A 23,031-nucleotide genomic window follows, 5' to 3' on the forward strand; every position below is an offset into this window, starting at 1 on the left:
AAAAGATCTAAGGGTCACAGTGGACTGCAAGTCAAGGCAAAATCCTACGCTCTTTAGAAAAGCAAGCACAAAAATGCATAAACATCAGAACCCATAAGTATTCTCTGGTAATTCTCCCAAACTCAGACTCTGCTTAATGCTCTGCCCCAAATCCGAGATACGCAGTTTATCTTCTTCCTTACACCTTACCAACACAACCTCAGTGCCCTCCCCATCTTCAATCAGCATTCTACTAAAACACCTCCATGCTCAGAAGTCCCCTGTGACTCTCCCCTGTGTACAAGGTAAAATTCAAAACCCTGTCCCTTCCACAGACTTGCTTCACAATCAGTTTGCGACTTCTGTTTTTGCCGTGAGCTGCTGTGACTGCCGTTCTCAACGTCCGAGCTTTAGCTAGGCCTTTCTGCTCACTCTCCCTTGGACGTAAGAGGCATGCTTTGGCATCTGCATCTTTCCCCACAATGTTCTGTCTCAAATGATCTCCATTTTTTATGGTGTTTTCCGCTCACTTCTCCTAATGCAAGTTTTGCTCTTCAGGAAGCGTTCCCTGGCCCAACAGCTAAGAAAGGATACAGACTCTGAAATTATAGGGATAGTAACAATACTTACCCACATTTACAAATTCAGTTTTGCTTCTTTTGTTAATTTATAATGTGCATTTCCTTCTTCCCTAACTAGACTGTAAACTTTGGCTTCTATCACTCCCCACTTCCAATTTGCCCATTTCTCACAAACATAGAAATTAATAGATGTTTAAATAATTGATTTGATGAACCTACAGACATAGAAAAAAATCATAGACTGCATTGGAAACTCAGCTCCAATGGCTAATACCTGAATTATACTGGGGAAGTCAATTCAAAAGAGAAATTAGAAGGCACTTTATAACGTGTTTTAATAAAGTCAATTCAACACAGTAAGCATTTACTCAAAATCCACATGGTTCTCTCTTATCAAATAGCCTTTACAGGTTAAATTAATTGAAGGTCAGCCTCAGAAAAGAAATAAAAACCACAAAACATTATGTGAAATATTACTTTGGGGCCTGAGACAATCACCAGAAATAACTCTACACCTAAATATGCAACTTCTGATTTAAGAACATCTCACTATGTAGGAAAGACACTTGACTTACTGACTAGTTCGAAGGGCAACAGACCCTCAATTCGAATGCACGTTTCCTGGACTGTCTAGATACCGTGAAGTTCTAAATGGATTCCATATTCACTAAAAGAACCTAGTGGATGATTCTAGTCAAATATAAGCAGTAAGTCAAAAAGTCCTGATTCCACGTTGCCTGTTCCTCTATCGACTGACGTTTCATTATCATATCTTCAGCTGCCATTGAGGGGTAAACACTCCTCAGCTGCCATCTACCTTCCAGAAACTTATGTTCGTGATGTGGATGTTGTTGAAGACATTGTCCACCACACAACTCACTGCTCTGGGTGTGATTCCCTGTTTGAGAAATACGTGTAGTGTTTATCTTCCTATGGAACTGGAATGTTCCCTTTACTGTGAGAATTAAGATTAATTTCCTTAATTCTATAATGTAGATCCCACCCCTTGCACACACTTAAATGTGTCTGAAATTGGAGTATTCATATATATGTGTGTGTGTGTGTGTGTCTATGCATACACATGCGTATATATTCATATATACATGCATGCAGGTGCACATGTTCATGTGTGTATATGTATGGGTTTACATGTGCTATGTGTATATACATACACACATGTGTGGTGACTTTCCCTCCAAAAGCTGTTATTAAGTTGATATTTTTTATAAGTAATCTTTTATTTTAAGTTAAGATAGAATCATATCCACATTTTCCCTTCACCTGGTAGGAAATCCAAGCTCAAATTTTGGCTCAATTATTTCAACCAACACGTATTCATAGGGTCTATTTTCCTTGTCAGTCCTGAGATCTTATTCTAAGTTTTTTCCTAGTTCTTAGTTCTGATCTTTTAAATTTGTTTTGGTTTAGCATGTTATCAAATATCTTTTTATATTACCATTAAATCCTTTGAGTAATAGGCAGGATCTATAGGGGTATTAATACCAATTACTAAATGTCTCTCGACTATGCAAGTTCAAATATTTTACTTCTAGTTTCCAAAGTCCTCAAATACAAGAAAATAATGCTGACACACAGAATATTGTATAAACAGGTCAACTGTCAAGCAAAATCTACTGCCTTTACACTTTCAGAGTGTAATAACCTTTGCCACCTGAACCTGCTGCCCCTCTGTGTTGCACACAGTAATTTTATTGTCTTAACCACTTCTGTACGATGACAACATGAATCACGCTGGGATTTTAGTAAAACTGTGTCATTATTTCCATTAAAATGTTTTCTTTCTGCCTCCTAATCCTGGAGGATATCCACAAGTCCAACTCTAGGTCAATCCAGTAGCTGGCGGAGTATTTGCAGGAAATCTCAAGGAGCAAACCGCCTGCACTCTTTTTATCAACACCGTTCAAAGATCCCAGTGAGGTGTCTGGTGAGGAAAATAAGTTGTTCCAAGAAACCATTAGGGGATTTATACTTGAGACTCCCTTATCTCATAAGGAAAAAAAAATGTCCCGTGTAAGAGGAGGGGGAAAAAAACTACCATGGACACCATGTGTGTCCTATTAAAGTTGTTTTTATTTTAGAGTGTTGTAAAAGTTGTTTTATATATTCTACATTAAGATCAGAGTAGCTTACTGCTGTGTAAAATTATAAAAGAAAGTCTCCTTTGGAATTTTCCTGCCCTTGCCTTGTTGCACATAGACCATCGGGCCTTTGGTGGCATATGTAGTTGAGAAATCCTTTTTACAAGTACCCATAAAAGAAGCTAGTACATGTTGCTCCAGACTATAATTAAATGGGGCTACGAGAGAGTCCAGATGGGAAGCTGTAGAGAATGTCACAGAGGTGTGGGCTCTGCACTGGCTCACTCCCTGCCTGGCCCCTGACCCCACCTCGGCAGGCAAGCCTGGCACCAGGGCAGGCTGAAAATGCAGCTGGGAGAGGAGGCTGCCTTACATGCCCCCCCTCAGCCTCCCGCGACGGGTGTTGGCACGCCCTGGGATTTCCCGTCTGAGTCCGAGACTGCACTTCATTTTCCCTCTCTGGACTTCTCATGATCTCCCGTGCACAGCACATCAGGGCTGACTTTTCTGCTCTTCCATTTCTTCAGACCCTTACCCTCTGAAATAGGAGAAATGGTCAATCTGACAAAAATCGTTGCTAAACAGCAATACAAGATCAAAAACTACCACCACCGCCAGGTGCTGGTGGTTATCCCCTATCCACCTTCCCAGAAACAAGCAAATAAAAAATTAAGTAGTGGAAGGCGGGGTGGGGGCAGTGAGGAAGGGGAGACATCCCAAGACATTGCCTAAAGGCTCCTTGTGAAGTCGGATGAAGCAGGCATTACAGATACTTTAGCTACTGAGAGAAACGTCTGGGAGCAGGTGGATCTTTGTTAAATGTCAATTTTACGTGATAATTATATATTTATATTCAAGATATGGCTGCTTATGAGCGACTGTCCCAGTTTGTAATCACTATAAAATAAACATTGCTGCCCTGTGCCCAGAGTACCTGGGAAACATTACAATTTGCTTAAAGTAACTAACACAAAGCACCGATTTTACAAGAAACAAAGCATCTAGCGTAGCAAACAGAGAGGCAACAAGAATTCCCCTTTTTTAGACGCTCTCTTCTTCATATAAAAATTTCAGTATCTAACATCCCTTACAACTCTGAACTTTTCAAAAGAAAAGAAGTTTCTCTCATCTTCTCTCTTCCAAACTACCCTTGAGGTTGGCATGTATAAAACAGACCACATAAATTGCAACTCAAATGTAAACAAAATGTAGAGAAATAAAGAACATATGTCTGAAGCATATTTTCTTGACCCTATCCTACTGAAAATGTGCTTATTTCCTGCTCTCGATTTAATCCATCACAATCTACAACCATCTTTAGCTATAGAATCTAATACCTAATCCACATGTTGCTGTCAGTTTATATACAGAGAACGAAATTAGAGAGGTCCTATTACTACTGCCTTTTTTAAAAAGTAGATGTTTGCAGAGATTCTGGTTCTAAGTTGGTTGCTGAATAATGTTTTCTTTTGCATCCTATCAAGTTAAAAGGCACTTAAAAAACAGGTAAATACTGGTCAAGTAATATCATGCATGAAGTGTAAGTTATTTTCAAATTGAAATAAGGAGTGGAAGTTTTTGTTTTTAACTTTTAGCACAGTCCTGAGAAAATACGAGGTCTTAAAGAATTGCACCTTATTTTTACTAACAATTTCAGTGAGTTAAGGCAGCCAGTGAGTTAAGCAAGAGGGAAGAAAGCTATCTCTGCATATGTCAAAGCATCACTTAAATTACCTTAACAGTCTGATTGCTTAGGTGTGTCAGAAAGACAAAGGCCTTTTGAGGCCCAGAGCTACCAGATGTGGGGGAGGGTCTCAGACCCCCAGGGCTTCTGTGCCGGCCTGGAGCTGTGGGGAGCGACAAGTGATTGGTGTGGCTCAACAGACAGCCTCTGCTGCAGGGCAACTTTCAAAGACTAAGGAGGGAAAGAATAACCTCAAAGTCACACTTTTCTCCCCAACAAACTAAGAACAAATGATACTGAAATTACAGAAGATGGCCATAGCAGGGGTGGCTGAATCAAAACGAAGCCAGTGGTTCCGCACTTTGGCATTTATAAAATGACCTTTGAATTACTCTTCACTAGCTATCTCAAATGGGAGGATGTTGGGAGGGGTGGTGACAGCAGACTGTCATGTTTAAAAAATATATATTTGTTAAAAAAAAAAAAAGTAAAATGATGCACCAGGGTGGAGGGAGAAACAGTTTAAAGTCAACTACTTCTATGTTGGACAACCATGGCTTTGATTTTTAGTATAAGGAACAAGGAAAAAACACAGGAAAAAAAACTTGAGTTTCCTGGGCAAGGACTCTCGGTCCTACTCTTGGCTCTACCACTGATAATTTGCTCTATTGCCATGGACCAGTCAGAGCCTCCTGGATCTCAGTTCCTTCCCCTTCCCTGACGTGTAATGGGAGAATCAAGGATATTCACAAAACATAGCCACTGAGTCAATAGCTAAAAAAAACTCTCCCTTAGGTCTTCAAAAGATCTCCTTCATTCACATCTCTGTTAACTCTCTCAATTTCTCTGAACACGCCGCATAAAATAATACACTCCCAGCCCAGTCTTTCACTAGCTCCGTATCTTACTTTATTTTTCTTCACACAGCTCCCATCTCCTCCTGAAGGGATACACTCATGCACTTACTTCTTTATTGCCATTCTTCCCACTAGAAAAAGCTCTGAAAGGACTCTGAGCAACATCACACCTAGACCAATGATTGGTTCACAGCACTGATCAATAAACACCAGATGAATAAATCAAAATTAGTTGTCATGGGACTTTACAGATGGGACTGAGTATTTCAGGTTGGGACTATGTTGGCCAATCCTGTGAAAGACCATGGTCGGCTCCAATCCCCTCAACCTGGTACATAAGCATCTTCTAAACCTCTATTTGTTATTTAAATATGATAATAGCATGTGTATATTTTTCTATTAATACATTGCCTAATGTACAACATAGTTGAGACCTGAAATCCCTTCCATTTTAAGCTGCAGGCTATATATTAACAGAATAAGCTGGTCCCAACAGGATGAATTCTATTAATTAGTGTGCTCAGGGTGGGAGGGAGCAGAGTGAAGACAGTTCTATCTGCTCTGAGTGTAGTCTTCATTTTTATTAGTTCATTTTTTGTTTCCTAAACTCGCTGTCAGTTTTTTTTCCTCTAACTCACTGTCAGTCTTTCCCTTTGTTCCATAGTCTTTTATGGTCCTCTCCTTCTTTCTCTATCCTCCTATTTTGGTAGCTAAACCATAGGTCACGTGTGGATTTTAGAAGAGTCTTGCTCAGTCTTTGAAGCTCACTGTCTGTGGAAAGGAAGGAGGAGGAAGGAAGAGGGTGAAAGCTGCCAGGTGTAAACGGCACAGGAAAGCTCCTGAAAACGTCTTCAGTTCTTGGTGTGTAACCACACCCTCGGGCTTACAATTCTCTTCCTCACCCTTCACCTGACGACCACAGAACTTACCCCATCTTTCAGCAATTAATCTTAAGGCCACTGGATTGTAGAACTAGACTGGATCTTAGAGATCACCTACTCCAATAACCTCAATTTACAATGAGGAAATAGAGGCCAAAAGAGGTTAAGTGACTTGCCAAGGGTCATGGAATTAATGAGTTGACAGGGTGCAGAGACCCAGATCTCCTGATCGCCAGACCAGGATCCTGAAGAATGAGGGTCAGAAAAGCCCAAGAAACTCTACAGATTATGTCACCAGAAATGAAAGAAAAGATAACTATTCAAAAAGAAAAGGTTGTAACTTCAAGTCATAAGTCAATCCATGACTTAAGATGCTTCCAAATATTCTCATACTTTTAAAAGCAAATAAGCACATGATAATTAAGGAAAAACAGAGTAAAGCATGACACTGTTGTTTTTAACTCTTACCACTTATTTTCTCATTTTTAATAGTTTTCAGTGAAATATCTTCTGTATCTAGGACTATTCCATTTCACTGACCTCTGACTTACGCCTCCCAGTAATCAAGAGCAGCTGATTTTAACGTGCCCGGGCTCTAGTGTGAAGGAGGTTAAGGCTGCGTTTGTGTGCAATCAGGTTAAGATTGGCTCCAAGAGCAGAAAAATCCATACATATGGTGAAAAGATCCGAAAAATGCCTGTATTCCCAACCTGATTGCGACTTACATTTTTGCATGGTTTGTCAAAGCAGATCACCGAAATCAAGTCAAGATGTAAAATGGGATAAAGTGGTTTTCTTCTCCTTTCTTTCATCCATCACCGTGACCTATTGAAGAAAGAACGTTTTCCTCTCTCACCTGAGGCAAGGTGGGACACTCCACTGGAAGTTATGCCAATTTTTTTCAATTGGTGCTCAAGTTCCAAAATTAATTTTCTAGTTTTCATTTCCTACATTTGTAAATAGAAGTTATTTTATTGTGGAGTCATTTTCCATTTCTGTCAAGAATTCGATTTTAGTTCCCTTTTTATAAAACATGAGACACATTCCAATATAACTCTGTAGACCCACTAACTTTAAAGGTTACTTAAAAATTGAATTTATTAAACTGAGTATGTAGATAATGGGGATTAGAACAATAGCTGGTCTATCTTAATAAATAATATTTGGGAAAACCTCAACATAAATTAAATCAAAGTGCATTACTGGTTCACTTGTCAAAACAGATGACACATAAACACTTGTTTGACATAATTTTACTTGCTGACCAGATCAGGTTATATCTGTTCAGACAGTTTACTGTTGTTGGAAGCCTAGGAATAAAAATGCAGTAAACTTTGGCTAACAATCTAGCTGTTACCTACAAACTTCTCAAGCAAGACCTGGGGCCGGGTCAAAACAGTGTTGGAGGGGAGGGAAATGTGCTTTAAGCATGTTTGTTACAGGAGCATTTTCAGGTTAATTTTTGCTATTAATGTAAACCACAATTGGGGGACCACATTGCTGGAAAAGGAGTGGTGGGGGTAGTTATATAAACAATATACAACAAAGAAAGTCTTTATTTCCAATACCTGAATACATCAGGTTTGTTTTTAGGCACAAGGTTGCAGGTTAAATGCTCTCAGCTATCCAAGAAGTGGCTTATTAGTTTTGTAAGAAAATATTTTCTTATATTTTGATTGAAAAATACCTAGTTTAATGGAACAAAACCATCCTTGTTAGTGAAAAGCAGACCCAAAAAAACTTTGTTTCAGAGACTCCGCAAAGAAAAGCAAAACTAATTCAAGAGGAAAAGCTGCCTTCCTAACAGTAGCTTCTGAATCTGGATCTAATAGTTCTGCAAGGCCAACTGGAGTCTTCAAGTCTTAAAAGTTTTGTCTTCCTCCATGGATCATAGACATTCTCTACGAGGCAGCAGAATATGGATATAAATCCATTCTAAGCAGATATATATCCCCTCTCTGGGCTACAGGCACGAAGCTGCAACGCTACGCCCCAACAGCAAGAACAAAGGCAGACGAAAGCTTTCTTTATTTCATAGGGCGAGTGTCTAAATGCAACTTTCTTTTTTGCTTTTCTGTCTTGTGCATTAGAAAAATCCCAACTTCATCTCTAAACTAAGTAACATCCGCTAGCAGTAAAATAAGCAGCAATCCTGCTTTAAGAACCGCGGTGTCAGCGCAGAGAACTGCATGTCAACACCCTGGGCTTCAGCCAGCACCTTAGCTCCGTAACATGTCTCTTCATTTGCAAGTGGGCCTAATCCTGTTATTACAGAGTAATTACTGCAAATCGACGCAATTACTACAAAGACACAAATAAACAGACACATACCAGTAGCTGTTTTCTACAAATTATTATCAAAACAAAAGAGAACCAGCTAATTGTGGTAACATTAAGACCATGTTTATTCCTCCCAGCGTTTGGGCAAGTTTATTTGAAGTTGTCATCTTCCACTAGTAACGATGCAGATGATTTTACAGAGTCCATAAACCTTTCTAATCTAAACTCTTCTCAACTGAAAATTGGCCGCTTCTCTTAGAGCAACATCTGCAAAGGCCTGATTTCCCAAGAACCGGCTTTTATGGTACATTAGCAAAAAAGAAAAAAGGAAGAAAAAAAAGGAAAACCTGACACACACACACACATTTAGAAATCTCATTTTAAAAGCTCATTTGGACCTACAATGAAAAAGAATATGAAAATGAATATATGTATGTATATGTAGGACTGAACTATAATGCTGGACACCAGACACCGACACAACATTATAAACTGACTATAATTCAATTTTTTTTTTAAAGTTCATCTGGAATGTTCATCTTCTAAATTATTTTCACATATGATGAAAATGAATGAAATATTCACTTTATATTCTTCACAATTGAAGCATTCATCTCTAAGGAATTACAATGTAGAATCTTACTTTCTCACCAATATTATCAGGTTTTCTTCACGGATAAATACTCTTTATCAGGAAGAGGAGAATTCAGAAAGCACCCAGCCCATGGAAGCAATTATCCCGACTCACCTCCTGGACAGTGCCTCATGGCCATCTTACATCTCCTGGATTCAGCGATGGTTGGACATGGTATCGTGTCTTTTGCTGGCTTTTTAACAATTTGCCGTGTTCTGGTTTCCAGACCCCACTTAAATCCACATGTGCGATTATTCCTGCTACAAGTTCCCCATTCGCTCCAATGACCAACCTCACATCCTTCTAATAAAGAAAATACAAACAAACACATAACAATTTGGCACACATTTCTCCACGGTTCTCAAATTTATACAGCAGCGTTTCTCCACTCCCCCACCTTCAGGTACCAAAAATTAAGCTCTACAGCCCACAAAGTCCTGTATACACCTTTTAGGAACATAAATAACTTGAATTATGGAGTTATAGATAAAAGTAAACAACTGCCACAGAAGTAATTTAAAAACTATTATTTTCTATTTGTCTTAGTTCATTTTTTGAAGGGATGCTAAAGACATTGAAATATAGAATCTTTAAAACATTCAGTGGCTATCACCTACAGTAAAAGATACTATTTTCATACCATGGCAGGAGAAAAAATCTTGCAGGTTAATTCTGCACACCCCCACTGAAATTCACAAGAGTGGTAGGTTCATTTTGGAAGTCAGTACTTGGTAAAAAGGATCGGGAGTGTGTTTTGCCTTTTCTGATTATCTCAGTTCTTTTAATGGGCATTTGGAAACCACAGCAGGTATTTCTTACCCCCTACATTGATACTATTATTTAAAAAGTAAACAAATACAGTCAGATATTTGAAAACGTATTTTTTTCCCCTAGGTATGTAAAAGCTTTTAGCATCCTCTTTCGTAAGTTCATGTAGTGGAAAAGTAGGCTGCCCTTCAACACCTTGGGATGGGAGGAGGGGAAAGGGAATAAAAAGAAATATGCAAAGTTAAACTTCCTCATCAACTTCACCATTAAAAGCCCCATCACTAGCAGACGAGGACCCAGGCTCAGGGTCCACACACAATTAATATTTCCACATTACAGATCTCAACAGGCATCACAGTGACTCAGCTTTTTCAAAGCTATTTAAGATTTTTATTCAGGGGAACGCGTAGGACTATTGTTAATCTATTAATATTTAAGGGCTTCATGAGAATTTCCACTGGACATCTGTAATGAGTGTGAGTCTTGCCTCTCAAAAGCAAATTCAAAGACTTGAATATGCTCTTCTGGTGACTATTTTTCAGTAGGGTGCTGCCTATATGAACATATTAACTCACACATATTATAGGAATGTTTTACGTTTCTTCAAAAACCTCTCATTTAAGTGTGTTCTCTGCAAGCTTTCCAATATATGATTACAGACTACTTCAATATTTCTGCAGTAAAAATGTTCTCAATTTAGGTCTCCATTTTAAAGAGATGGAAAGTTTCATTTATAATATATTGCTCTGCTATACATCCTATCAGATATATAACATCAAATAAAACTCACAGAGGTGGGACAGGGAGCAGGTGGGAGTGGTGAAGATGCCATTACACCTAAGATGATATTCAGGCATTTATTAAAACATAAGTACTGACAGACCTTTACCTTTAAATCAGTGGTATAAAAATACTGAAGTTTTTTTAAAAAACACTCAAAAAATATAAAATTTATAGAATGTGTATTCCTAATTATTATTCACCAACAGTATATATGTGTATATTAAATTATGCAGTCCTCATATATAAATTTAGTAGAAGTAAAACTGTTTTAATGTACTTTACAACATGCAGTCAATCATCAACAAAGTGAATTTGGCACAAAAAATCTCTTTCCAGGTTTGTTTTTTATTTTACACAAATGGCTAAGCAAGAAACTCCGTAATTAATACACATAACAAAAATGACAGACTAGTTAACTACATGGCACTGCTTGAAAATTGTTTTACTTCTAAAGAAAATGTTTAACAGTGACTAATAATTTATTAAGATAAGAAATGGATGTATTACACAGATGATAAAAATATTGTTCTCAGCATTTAAGTAATTTAACCTAACAGACGTACAACTAGCAAATTTTGTACCAAGATGTAATATATGATACTACCCAATTGCATGATGCCCAAAGAACTCAGAAAGCCAACAAAGAACTTAAGTAATTTTCAGTTCTAATTCATAACAAGAGAACCAATTTGTTTTTAGGATGAATATATCTAGCATGCTCCCCACTTCCAAGAAATAGATATTAAAATAAAAGTTGAAATTTGAAAGTTACACTAAAAACTACTCACCCACACATTCCATGGTTTCATCTAATGGTGCAAAACCATCTGGACATTCCGCAAAGCAACGGCCTCTATGCAAATAAAAGCCTACTTTGCACTTGGTACAAAAGTCTTTGCTAAAGCAAGAATCACAGTTTTCTATTCTGCATCCTAAAAAACAATTTTAAAGAGAAAAAGAAAATTTCAGTCAAACATTTACTGGTTTTGCAAATAAAACTTTCACAAACTCACCGGTTAGCTCCACTGGAATTCTAGCGGTCAGAGAAATATGTGTTCAACTCATTTGCTTCCTGATGCCATCTCATTCTAAATCACTCCTACCTCTTCCAACAGCTCACCACATCAATAGGCTAAGACAAAATTCCAGCCCGGAGCCCTAGGCAGCATGAGACCCTTCAGAAATTTTTGCAGCTCCAAATAGGATTAAAACAAAGGATTAAGAAGAAAGAGAAAACACTCCCTGGACAAATTACATTGCTGCTGGGACTGAACTCTGTTCTACTCTTCAACAGACCGACAATGAAAAACACAATGGGAATACTCTAGTCAATGTCTTCTGTTCCAGAGCAGTAAATTAAAATTCTGTTTAGTGCATTTACTTGTATCAGAGGGTGTCTCAACTTGGAGGGGTAGTTTAGGTCATTTTCTTTTTTTTCTTTTGAAAATCTGTTGTGTGTCAAAACTTTATGCATTTCCATTTAGTCTTCATAGTAATTCTGCAAGGTGAGCAGTACTACCCCTATTTTGCAAATAAGGAACCCGAGACTAAGATTAAGCCAGAAGGCAGGTAGTGGCTGAGTTGGCTCTGAAAGCCCCCCAGAATGGATTGCCTCCTCAATCAGTTTTCTTTTCTCTGTAATGCACTAGCTGAATTTTGTTGGGAACATATGGTGAAACAGAAGTGCTTTTGGGTCTGCTAGGTATGGGTTTGAATGCCAGCTCTGTCCTTACCAGCTCTGTGACTCTCACTGACTACAAGGCTATTACGAGGATTTGTAATAATATATGTAAATTGACTGGCTCGTAATAGGTAATCTGCAGAGAAACACAACAGTGGATTAGAAACATGTATTTTTCCACTACACTGTACGCATTACAACAAGGTGTAAAAAGAAGCAATAATTTATAGGCTTGTATTCTAGGTCAGATTCCTCTGTATGTCAGTAACATCTGGGCCAAGGGTAACTGGCTTGCACAGGTGAAAATAAATCTACCTGAAGTACTCTTCAAGGAGAAGGATGAAAAGGTTGGAAAAATTGGTTAATCGAAAGGTGAGGTTTTCAACAGATTACAGTTACATTATTACTTGTAACAGATTTAGTTCATTGCAATTAACAGCACATAAAGCTCTATGAAAACTCCCTGGCAACACTTTTCTTCATTTAACAAGCCTCTGAGTGCCAGTACCGTATTTGGTGACTTAATGATTCAGAAAAGCTTTAAAATACAGTTTCTGCAACCAAAGAGACAGTAGAATAAAAAATGTAACCAAAACATGAAATCATGGAATATTAAAATTTTTGCAAGTTGCAAAAATAAAGGAAGAAAGCAGAATATAAACACTAAAAAATTGTTAAAATAGAGTACATTATAAATTACAGTTTCTAGACACATAAGGCAAAAATGGCAACTCTTTGCCTTTCAATTTTGAGTCTAAATAGGTCTTCATGTATTAAATGACCACCATGAAGCAGCTAATTCAAATTCTAAAATGTTACTCAAATTTACAATTGGAAAACCAGCTATGTGTGGGTGACAGTCTATGGTCAAATTACACTATTGCTCTTTTAGGGGAGCATGGTGGGCAGAGAAGAACGATTTATCACCCCATAAAATGTTCATTTGCAGTCTTAAATGCTGTGACCTGTATTTTAATAAAATGGTGGTCTATAGCTGGTCAGTAGCTTCTTAATCATGGTCAAAATACAAGACCGTCATGTCCACAAATTGTTGGTTTTCTTGCTTACTTTTTTTTTTTTAAAGCAAGCAGCTCTTCCTGTTAGCAGAATTATTTTCCAAGAAATAATGATAAACAACAGAACTAAAGGGTGAAGAGAACAAAGCATTTATATACATATTTTAAAAAGGACTATACACTTCCTAAATCAGCTGTTATCTACAAGATCTGATTTTTTTAAGTCCATGGCCTGCACCAGTAAGCTTTTTGGCCAAAAAGTTACAGCAATAAGCATTTGGAAATAACTTTACAAGGTCCTTTCCTGATCTTTATGGTTACTCATAGCTCTCTTTCCTTGTTTCACTCCATGCTCCTAGTACCCGTTCATAGAATGTGGAGTTTCTGAAATACCTATCATTCTCTCTAAAGTCCCCTAGGACTTCTTCAGACATAAATCTGGCTAAAAGAAAACTTAATTATTTGTCCTCAACCTTAAGTCCAATAAAAGCCTGATGCATTCAAATTATAAAATACTACAACCATGAAAAAGCACAAGATGAATTATAAGCAATGACTGAGAATAAGCTCTAAGCCCCATCATTAAATTAAAAAAGCAAGCTGCAGGGTACAGAGTTTGATGCAATAAAACTGCATACACACGTAATGTGTGTATATGAAGCAGCTTAGAGAAGTTAATTTGGTGAGGTGGGTAGTGGAATTTTGAAATATTAAAAATCCTATTTCTGAGTCATAAGAGTCTTTTTAATTGTAATGTATTTATGTATTAGGAGTAAAACACTAAAAGATATTTTAATACACATTTGTGACCTACTTAAATTTACAGAAAATACGACTACATTGACATTCTAAAAAGAAAATTTTTAAGAGACAAGAATGAATCAAAGAATATTACCCCATCCCAATTCTTTTTTCAGATCTAGGTACATGAAATTATACCCTTTATAAGACAACACTGACCCTGCCTTAGCCTTCAAAACAGTCATTTGACCACCTCTAGCCTATGTCCTTTGTTTTCATATGTTCAGTAGTACTTCCTAAAACATTAGGGAAAAAACAAGTATGTTTTAAATTCATTAAAGCATTTAAATAAAAGCTTTGATTGGCGCCAAGTTGTAACATCATCCTTAGCTGTGCCCTCCTTCCTGGTCTCAGTCACTCTTTGCCACAACATAAAACCAACCCGGGCCAGCTACACACTTAGCAGCCTGAACTGACACAGCTCATTTCATCATTAGCACCTTTGGGCCGAAAGCTTTTCAAAGCTAGAAACTGCATACACCACCTGCTTGACACGCTTCAGCACCTGAAAACCTTTTCTTACCAGTTTCAGGTCCATCCACAACCCCGTCCTATTCAGCCACTTCTCGAACTCTTCCTCTTTGGAAAAACCACCACTTGTGCAGCCTCGTAGCCCTAGACTTCCATCCCCCAGCCTGTAGCCACTGTCCATCAGCTTCTTAAGCTTGTTATCCTTACACAGTTTGGATTCACATCAACTTTATTAACTCATTTTCATAGAAAAATAAAACATACTCATTACAAGTAAAAATTCAAAAAAATGCGGAAGGTTTAAAGGAAAATACAGAAATATTCTTCCTTCCCTGAATGACACATCAGGTCTACTCCCCAGAAATAACCACTATATTAACAGGTCAGGAAAATCTTTATGTCAATTTTATAAATAAATGAGTTTTAAAACACCAGTGGGATCATTCAATAGACTGAAACTTTACAAAACTTTATACTGTCTGAGAAAACAGGCATATCAAAGTTTATTAAACATGGATCTTTTCTATAAAAATCTGGGCTTTAGGTCCTTGTTCAGAAATACAAGACCCTGCTTTATCCAGCTTACATGCTTTTAAATTACCGTGCCTTCTCAAAAATGCAGTTCTACCAAATGAGGACTGCCAGTGTTGGCTTAAGTAAAACTACTGTCCAAGTAAAACTGTGTCCAAATGTAAACTGATGGGGCTGTCATTTGATGAGTGGGGCTTACTCTGAAACAGAGAAATGGGCTGAGTACCCGTCTTGGTCCTTCCGTGGTGCCCATATAGGCTCCATTAAAACATTTCTGAAATTATATTCTAATTCAGTTCAACAGTTCATTCCAAACATTCTCCAAAAAATCGAATATGTGCCAGGTATTGTACCATTTTATGAGAACATAAAATTATAATACCCATTTCATGTCCTAGAGGTGTGAAAGCCAGAGAGAAGGGCCACGAGGCACGTTCTGAGCATTGCAACATAACACATGTTGCAGGCATAGAAGCATGTGCCGGGTACATTAGAGGCAGAGAATACAGGTCCGTTTCTCTTCTGCCATTACAACCTTCATCTCTATTTATTTTTTTCTCAATCTCTGAATTCCTAGTTTCTAACACAGGGCCGGACACATGGTGGAGTTTTAGTACTTGACAAGGGAACTAACATGAATGCCATTTAAAAACTCGATTCCTTTATATTTCAAAACTCATTTGAACACGTAACATAAGATTGCCTGCACGTGCCCTGTAAATATCTTTCATATAAAAAGAATCCGCGGTTGCTGGTGAAGGACTACAAATCTTACTGGAGGAACAAAAATTGTTTTCCAACACCTGAAAACAATTATAATAGGAGAACGTACATATTGAAGTGTGGCAGGTAACACGTGCTATGAAGCTGGAACCGCCACTGAGCAGGTTTGAGAGAGACACCGGGGAGAGTGGAGTCCTGGGAGGGCGACTCCATCATAACGCGATGGAGCTGGGTCACGTGGTACGGGACCCGCCCAGTGAAGAGGGGCTCGAATGAACTGGAGGTTCGATGGGGAGGATTTAGGTTACTCAGGCTTAGACTGCTCTGGGTGGGCAGTTTCACCTCTTATTTTACTTAGTTTCAAAAAAGGTCAAATTTTAAATTATGTCTACTTTGTGTGGTTTTCAGTACTTCAGTAACATTCAAAGTTACTAAAGATGAAGCTCAGGTTCAGGGCTTGGTCTGACGAAGCGTGAGAGGCCCCCGCAGACTCGAGCTCGAGACCAGCACGGTCTGGGTGGTACCTGGTTGGTCCCCTCATTTCGACAGAGGGAAGCCCCCGGGGCCGGCATCATGAGCACAGCTGGAGGCAGGGGTGAGAAAGCAGAGTTCCTGCACTTCAGGACTGTCTGTTGCCAGGAAAGGCAACTACACTGACGACTACCCAGAGTGAGCTGGGGAGAGCATATTTTCAGGAAAGTAAGCTTCCTGAAAGCAGGAAGGAAAAAAGCAGAGGCTCATACTCTTTGAGGTAACCGCCAGAAGAAAAGGAGTTAAGAACAATCAGAACCAACAGACTAGGTGGAGAAGATGAACTGGGAGCAGAGAAAGAGCCACATTCCCTGCTCTCCCCGCCCCAACCCAGCCCCTCTTCCTGCGATGCCACTGCTCCCTCAGGGCCTTGGCACACCGAGAGGCTTTTATTCATCTCCCCAGCAAAATCCGGATGACAAAAACCATCTCTTATTTGAGTATCTCAGCATGACTAGTCATATAAATGAAAAAATGAAAACTTGAAACTAAAAGCAAAGAAAAGCCAACCTTTGTTCAACCCAACTGTGAACATGTCATTCTCTGTAAGACAATCAATCATTGGAGAAAGAACCAGTGAAGGAGAGAGGCCCTCACGCACGCACTGAGCCATCTACGTCTGTTATTTCTTGGTCACAGGGCTGTGCGCTTCAGGCTCCTCAGCACATGGTGAAAACCTGACAGCTTGCTGTTCCCCAGCTGCCTGTCATGTCTCCCCCCAACACCTCCCTCCAGAGGGTGGCAGACACACCCACGGGGGCCCTTAGTCTTCAGGTTGTAGCTGCAATGCTCCAAGAGCATTAGGTCAACCCCTGCAAAACCCTAGAGGTTTCTCAGCTTAGTGTACTGAAATTTAAACAGAAATTCAAGAGACCGGTTATTCCAAGACACTTGAAATTAGACTTTAAGCAATTTTTTTCCACATGCAAAGTACTAGGCTGTGCAACTTAATATGAGGTTTCTTGAAATTGTTTAAATATTTTTAGGCTTCTCTAACAACTTCAAATACTACTGTTTAACATAACTTCTCAAAACTTGCAATGGTTTATAAATATCCCTAAATAAAATTTTTAAGCTTTATGTTACCCAAATCATGCCCTTCTGATGTGTACTATTGCAGTAATCCCATTAGAAGAATAGGAATTGATGAAAACTATGACCTAAAATCTAAAATTACATTTTTTTCCTAGTTACACACAGCTCATTAGAAGCTTCATTATACTTCACCCTAAAGAAAATGAAGGACAGATTTAAAGGTTTCAAGATTCAGTGTTACATACTTACAACTGAACTATTTGAGTGACGGTGCAGAAAAACCAGCATTAATCTCACAAAATTAACAGAAGATCCAGGGAAGAAGTCTGGGTAAAACCCACCTGAACGGATTTAAGGCAAGATTGCCTTTATTAGTTAGGGGAGTTAGCGAAGAGTGAAATTCAGCTCTGTCAAGGGCAGAGTAGGACTTAGAATCAGAGCCAAAGGCAGGAAATAAGAACTGTGTTGAGAATACAGTGGCGTTTCAAACAGTACAGTGGTTAGCAGACTGAAGTTAGAATCTTGGCTCACTTACCGTTGTGTGACTCTGAACAAGTCAGGAAAGCTCTCTGTGCCTCAGTACCCTCATCTTTAAAAAAGAGGAAACGTCAGGCCCTATCTCACAGAATAGTTCAGAGGAGCCAGGTTTAATAGAGGCAAAGATCCTAGCACATTATCTGCTGTACAATTAGTGACCACAGAATGAGAGCTATTATGAGTGTGAAAATTTGCCACATAGGATAGTCCAAGATGGTGGATGGAAGGTCAAATAAGATATCAGGACATTGTATGTGTACATGTATATATAATTAGTAAGTTTCAATTATGTATCATATGCAGTCATATAATAAATTTTAATTATATACATATGTGTGTATGTATATATATATATACATATATATATATATATATATGTGTATATATATATATATATATTACTCAAAGAAATGCATTATCCAAGGACCACTATCTATGGTAAACATAGTAGCTTTACCCTTGTTTAGGTCACACACCTAAACAAAATACAATCATTTGTTGAGTACCTATATGGAAAGTCATCTACTTCAGACATTCAGAATTAGGATTTAGGAAAACTGAGATCTAAATGTAATTTTGAATTTAGCGGGGGGAGTACCATATCCTCTCTGTGCCCTACTCCTTCACCATCGGATAGGAAGGGAAAATCTCCGACTGACCTGTATCATAGCATTGTTCAGAGTATCAAATTAAAGATGAGAACAAGAAGAAAAGGTTAAAAGGCACCACATAAAACTTGGATCACTCCCTAGAGCCAAATAAGCCTAACCTCCAACAGGTACCGCTTCAAGCATGCAGTGCCCCTTCCTATGCACTATAAAGATGTGCAATGTATGAAACGCACTAAAGAAGGCCTGTCATGCCCATTGAGTCAATGACCGCAGGGTTAGTAAAAACCCTGGCCTGGCAGTAATTTTAAACCCCAAATTGCTATTAGGTAGGATGAATGAATTCCATCCAGAACTGCATACATTGTTTTTCAGGTAACTATAGAAATCTGTTTTATATGCCAAAAGCGCCCTTTACTTCAAATTTGGAGGATATGTATGCCATCAAAAATAACTGTTTTCTCCTGATTTTTTTTAACTCAAAGTGTTACAATGGTTAATTAAAAAAAAAAAAACCCTCAGACTTGTAAAATACGTTGCTGGTAGCTTCATGGTAACATTTGACTGTGTAGAAATTACATCTTACCACCCACACAAAGAAATCTGAAGACACATTGAGGCTTGTGTAAAATCATGTGGTCATATAATAAAGTACTATAAAAATGTTGGCTTCATTTCTCATATATTCAAGTGATGGATATTTGAAATCATTATCAAAACAACTGAAATTACGTTTGCTGGGAATACAAAGCTAGGTGTTCAAAGGGCTTTGTTTTTTCCCATTTAAAGGGGGTGAGAGAGAAGAACAATAACCTCATTATAAAATAGGAAAGGAATGTGACAGCAATGAAAAAGTTTTAAAAATTATAAAGCAAATTAATATCTCATCAGATTTTAAATTCCTGCCAGTAGCTGATGGCTCATCTTGGTTACTTGTTACGCATTTCCTTTTCTGGTAACTTGTCGTTCTTTCAACATTAAGGTGGAACCAAAGCAGACTAATAAACTTCAGACCTGAGACTTAGTTGAATTTTTCCAAATGTTGGAAAATGTAGATCTCTCCACCCGTCTAAATGGAAAAGCATATGTAAGCTAATATATGCCTTGCCCTCCACTCAAACTCCATCCAAGGAAAACAAGGAGAATCTCTTAATCCCTTCACACTGCAAATAGGCTAGAGAAGGACACGGCAAACTTGTCCTGTAAAAGACCAGAGAGGGAGTATTCTGGGCTCTGTGAGCCATGCGGTCTCTGCCTAAACGCAACTCTGTTGTAGAACAAACGCAGACACAGACAATACGTAGGTGATTAAGTGGGACTGTTTTCAAGTAAAAATTTCCAAGCCCTGAAATTTAGTTATCTTTCCTGTGTGTCATAAAATAGTATTCTTCTTTTGACTTTTTCTAACCAATTAAAAATCTGAAAGTTATTCTTATCTCAAGGGTCCTACCAGAAAGGTGACAAGCCAGATTTTGCCCATGGTTATAGTTTGCTGACTATGATACCTAGAGAATGATTGAAATCCATTGGGCACACTGGAGGGAAAAGGAAAAAAAGAAAAGGATTTTGTTGTTAAAACACCAAATGGTAGCATTTAAGCTTAGGAAGGCATAGTACTGTCTTATATACACCATCCAGCTGTGCGCCTAAGGCAAAGATCAAATGAATACGAGGATGCTGCAATTTAGTTATTTCAACATAGGGACAATGTTACTTCAATGTTTTCCCCACTATATTGATAAATCAAGAAGGACGACTTTATTGGTTATCAATAAGTCAAATTTCCACCCTATTTTAATAAACTTTTAATTTGATTATGGCATTGACTTGTCAGTGAAGGGGTTGATTGAAGAGGGAAAAAAAGAGTAATTTTACAAAAACAATGTTTTTGGCTAACACCTGCACAATGTTTATAGCCAGTTCTATGGTCTGATGATGTCTTTACCCAGCCCTGTTTGTGAAGGTGGCCTTGTCATGTCTGCCCACCTCGTTTGATGATAAAAGTAGCTGCAGTCTTCACTGTGCCCTGTATTGGCAGCCAAGCCTCAGGCTTGTCAGTGGGCTTCTCAGAACCTCTGTCACCCTCTTTGTAAACAGGGATAGTACTGCCTTCCTCATAGGACTGCCAGGAACAGATGAAAGAATACACATGAAACACTTTTAAAAACTAAAGTGCAAAACAGCTGCCTTACTTACACAAAGGGAAACAGAGCGCAAGGTAGCATTTGCCTTTAACAGAGAACGATGCTGTCAAATTTGGGTCTATCCTGAAATAACAGGCTTTTTGAAGAGATACACCAAATCTACAAGAAAATTCAATGTAAGCTTGAAAAAGTAAGAGCAGACTTTTAAATATCAAAGCAGATTTAAACTTTCCAAATATCAGTATCCTAATTAAAAATTCAAAAATATTTTATAAGTAGTATGGAAAATCACAGCCATGTTTACCACAGAGAAAATATCCATCCTAGCTCTTAGGACAGCTGTTTGAGATAATTGGTCATCCAGATCAAATAGCATTAAAGAGCACACTTTGCGTTTTCTCTAGAGGGTTACCCAATACGATTAAAGCAGGGTCTGTCTTGCAACACTGTCATGCTATAGCACATCCAACACCTGCAGATGAAGGTGAATAACCATTATTGATGGTGTTAATAATCACCCCAATCTGGCCTACATCTTAAATCCTTGGAGATTTAGGCATTCTGGTGCTCCAGATTACAATGATCAAACTAAGATGACTCTACTACAGTCACACGAAGACCTCTGTGACTTTCAAACACACAAGTTAATCATGTCATTTCTTGCTTTAAAATCTTTCAAGGGCTTCCCTTCACTTCCAGAATCAGTTCAAAGCCCTGATTTTAAAACACACGATCCTTCTTGCCAGACATACCCATCTGCTACCTTTCACCCTAGCCGTGCTGAAGTTTCCTCAGAAATTCCCATAACCTCCCAGCACCCAGACACCCATGACAAAAATTCTTCTCACACAGTCGTTAATAACTACGTTCACCATAATCCCCCACTACATGGAGAGCCCGTGAAGAAAACAGAGCGCATCCTACTCTGTTCAGTATTCACAGGGTATGGGTGCTTGACACAACAGATGATCATAGACGTATCTGCTGACTAACAAATTTAATGTTAGATCTCTTTCAGGTTAGAACAAACACTGAAACAGAGTCCACCCAAGATATTTTAATGCAAGAAGATGATTTTGTTACAAAGAAAAATGCTGTAGATTATAAAAAGCGCCATTTCCAAATTAGTCACCAATTTATTATAAACTGCACTGAAGCTCTTATGTCTCTTTTTTTTTGTCGTCTTTCTCTAAGAAAAAGTACACATACTCTTTAATTGTAAACCGAGAAGCGATGAAGGTTGGAGGGAGAGATTGAACACTGCAGAAACTAGACTTAAAATGCAAATTTACATAGAGATCAATATTAAAGTGGTAACTGCCAACAGCAAATACTGCTCTCTTACTGACATTTTTAAATAGATACTCATGAGAATTATTAGAACTAAAAGGCTGTTATTCCAGGGTGTGGTGTGTAATTTGTCTAAGCTTACAAAGCCAGTTACTGCCAAAATTCAAATCAGGGCCCAAATTAGAGTTCCTTCTAATTCAGTGCTCTTTTAAAGAAATGATTTACCACAAATTGATTTCTCTAGAAAATCTAATGTCTTGAAATCCTTAATGGGATTTCAAACACTTAAACTGACCACTTATTTTAAAAAATAGTCAAAGAAATGTGGAGATTTTTCTAATACACAGGTTTATAATTATGCATAATAGTTTTGTCTGCATCTTCTGGTTTATTTTTAAGGAAGAGTATAATGAAAAGAAGATTCCATTGGAGTCAGCATCTCAGACACTGAGGCCACCCTGCTCCTGACAAATTGTGTGACTTTGGGGAATCACTTCCTTCACAAGCCTCAACATGTTCATTTTAGGGGAGTTGGCGGGGAGAAGGAGAGAGGGAATAGAATCAGTTAGGTCTCTTCTAGATCTATACGTACAATTTTTAATTAGTTTAAGGGAACGTTCACATGTCTGACAGAGGCCTTGTAGGGTTCTGAACACACACACACACACACACACACACACACACAGGTTGATCAGCAAAAGTGTTAACTGAACAAAACATCCTCTCTTCTAAAAACTATTTGAAATATACTATTATTTCCTTTCCTTGGCACGACGCAATATGCTGTTGCTTATTTTTATCTGAAATTTGTTTACAGAATGAAAAGATAGGAAATAGTTCACAGTATATTCAATTTAAATTAATAGCAAAGAATCACCTAGTTACCTCATCAGTGATGCTCTCTCATTAAAAGAACGATTGAAAAGGGCTGTCGCTTGGGAAACAGTGGCCTCCCAGGGTGCTCTGCTATACCACCACCTTCCTAGATCACCATGGGTTGGAGTCTGGGTTTTTAGCTCATCTGTTCCACAAATTTATAAAGTGATCCCTCTTTCAAACAAACTGGGAAGCATTCCAGGAGGCATGCAGCCCAGTCACAACGAGCATGGGTTGTCAG

The 23,031-nt window shown here is 38.3% G+C and overlaps 1 protein-coding gene and 1 long non-coding RNA gene across 7 annotated transcripts in view; one reads left to right on the plus strand and one right to left on the minus strand.

Annotated features, from left to right (window-relative positions):
- Positions 1-11,859, plus strand: part of LOC140689269 (uncharacterized) — a 159,416-nt gene extending 147,557 nt beyond the window's left edge. Inside the window, exon 9 of one of the 3 annotated variants that reach the window (XR_012064153.1) lies at positions 11,662-11,859. This is a non-coding gene — a long non-coding RNA (uncharacterized lncRNA). The remainder of the gene's footprint in view (positions 1-11,661) is intronic. The other 2 variants (XR_012064155.1, XR_012064156.1) reach the window with 2 other exon arrangements.
- RSPO2 (R-spondin 2) overlaps positions 1-23,031 on the minus strand; it is a 148,431-nt gene that overhangs the window by 44,402 nt on the left and 80,998 nt on the right. For all 4 annotated transcript variants that reach the window (XM_072949609.1, XM_006211567.4, XM_072949610.1 and 1 more), the window contains exons 4-5: positions 11,335-11,478; positions 9,110-9,298 (exon numbers count right to left, since the gene is read on the minus strand). In XM_072949609.1, coding sequence (XP_072805710.1) covers positions 9,110-9,298; positions 11,335-11,478 — 333 coding nt within the window. The remainder of the gene's footprint in view (positions 1-9,109; positions 9,299-11,334; positions 11,479-23,031) is intronic.

The sequence above is a fragment of the Vicugna pacos genome, chromosome 25 (genome assembly GCF_048564905.1).
Source record: "Vicugna pacos chromosome 25, VicPac4, whole genome shotgun sequence".
Taxonomy (NCBI): Eukaryota; Metazoa; Chordata; class Mammalia; order Artiodactyla; family Camelidae; genus Vicugna; species Vicugna pacos.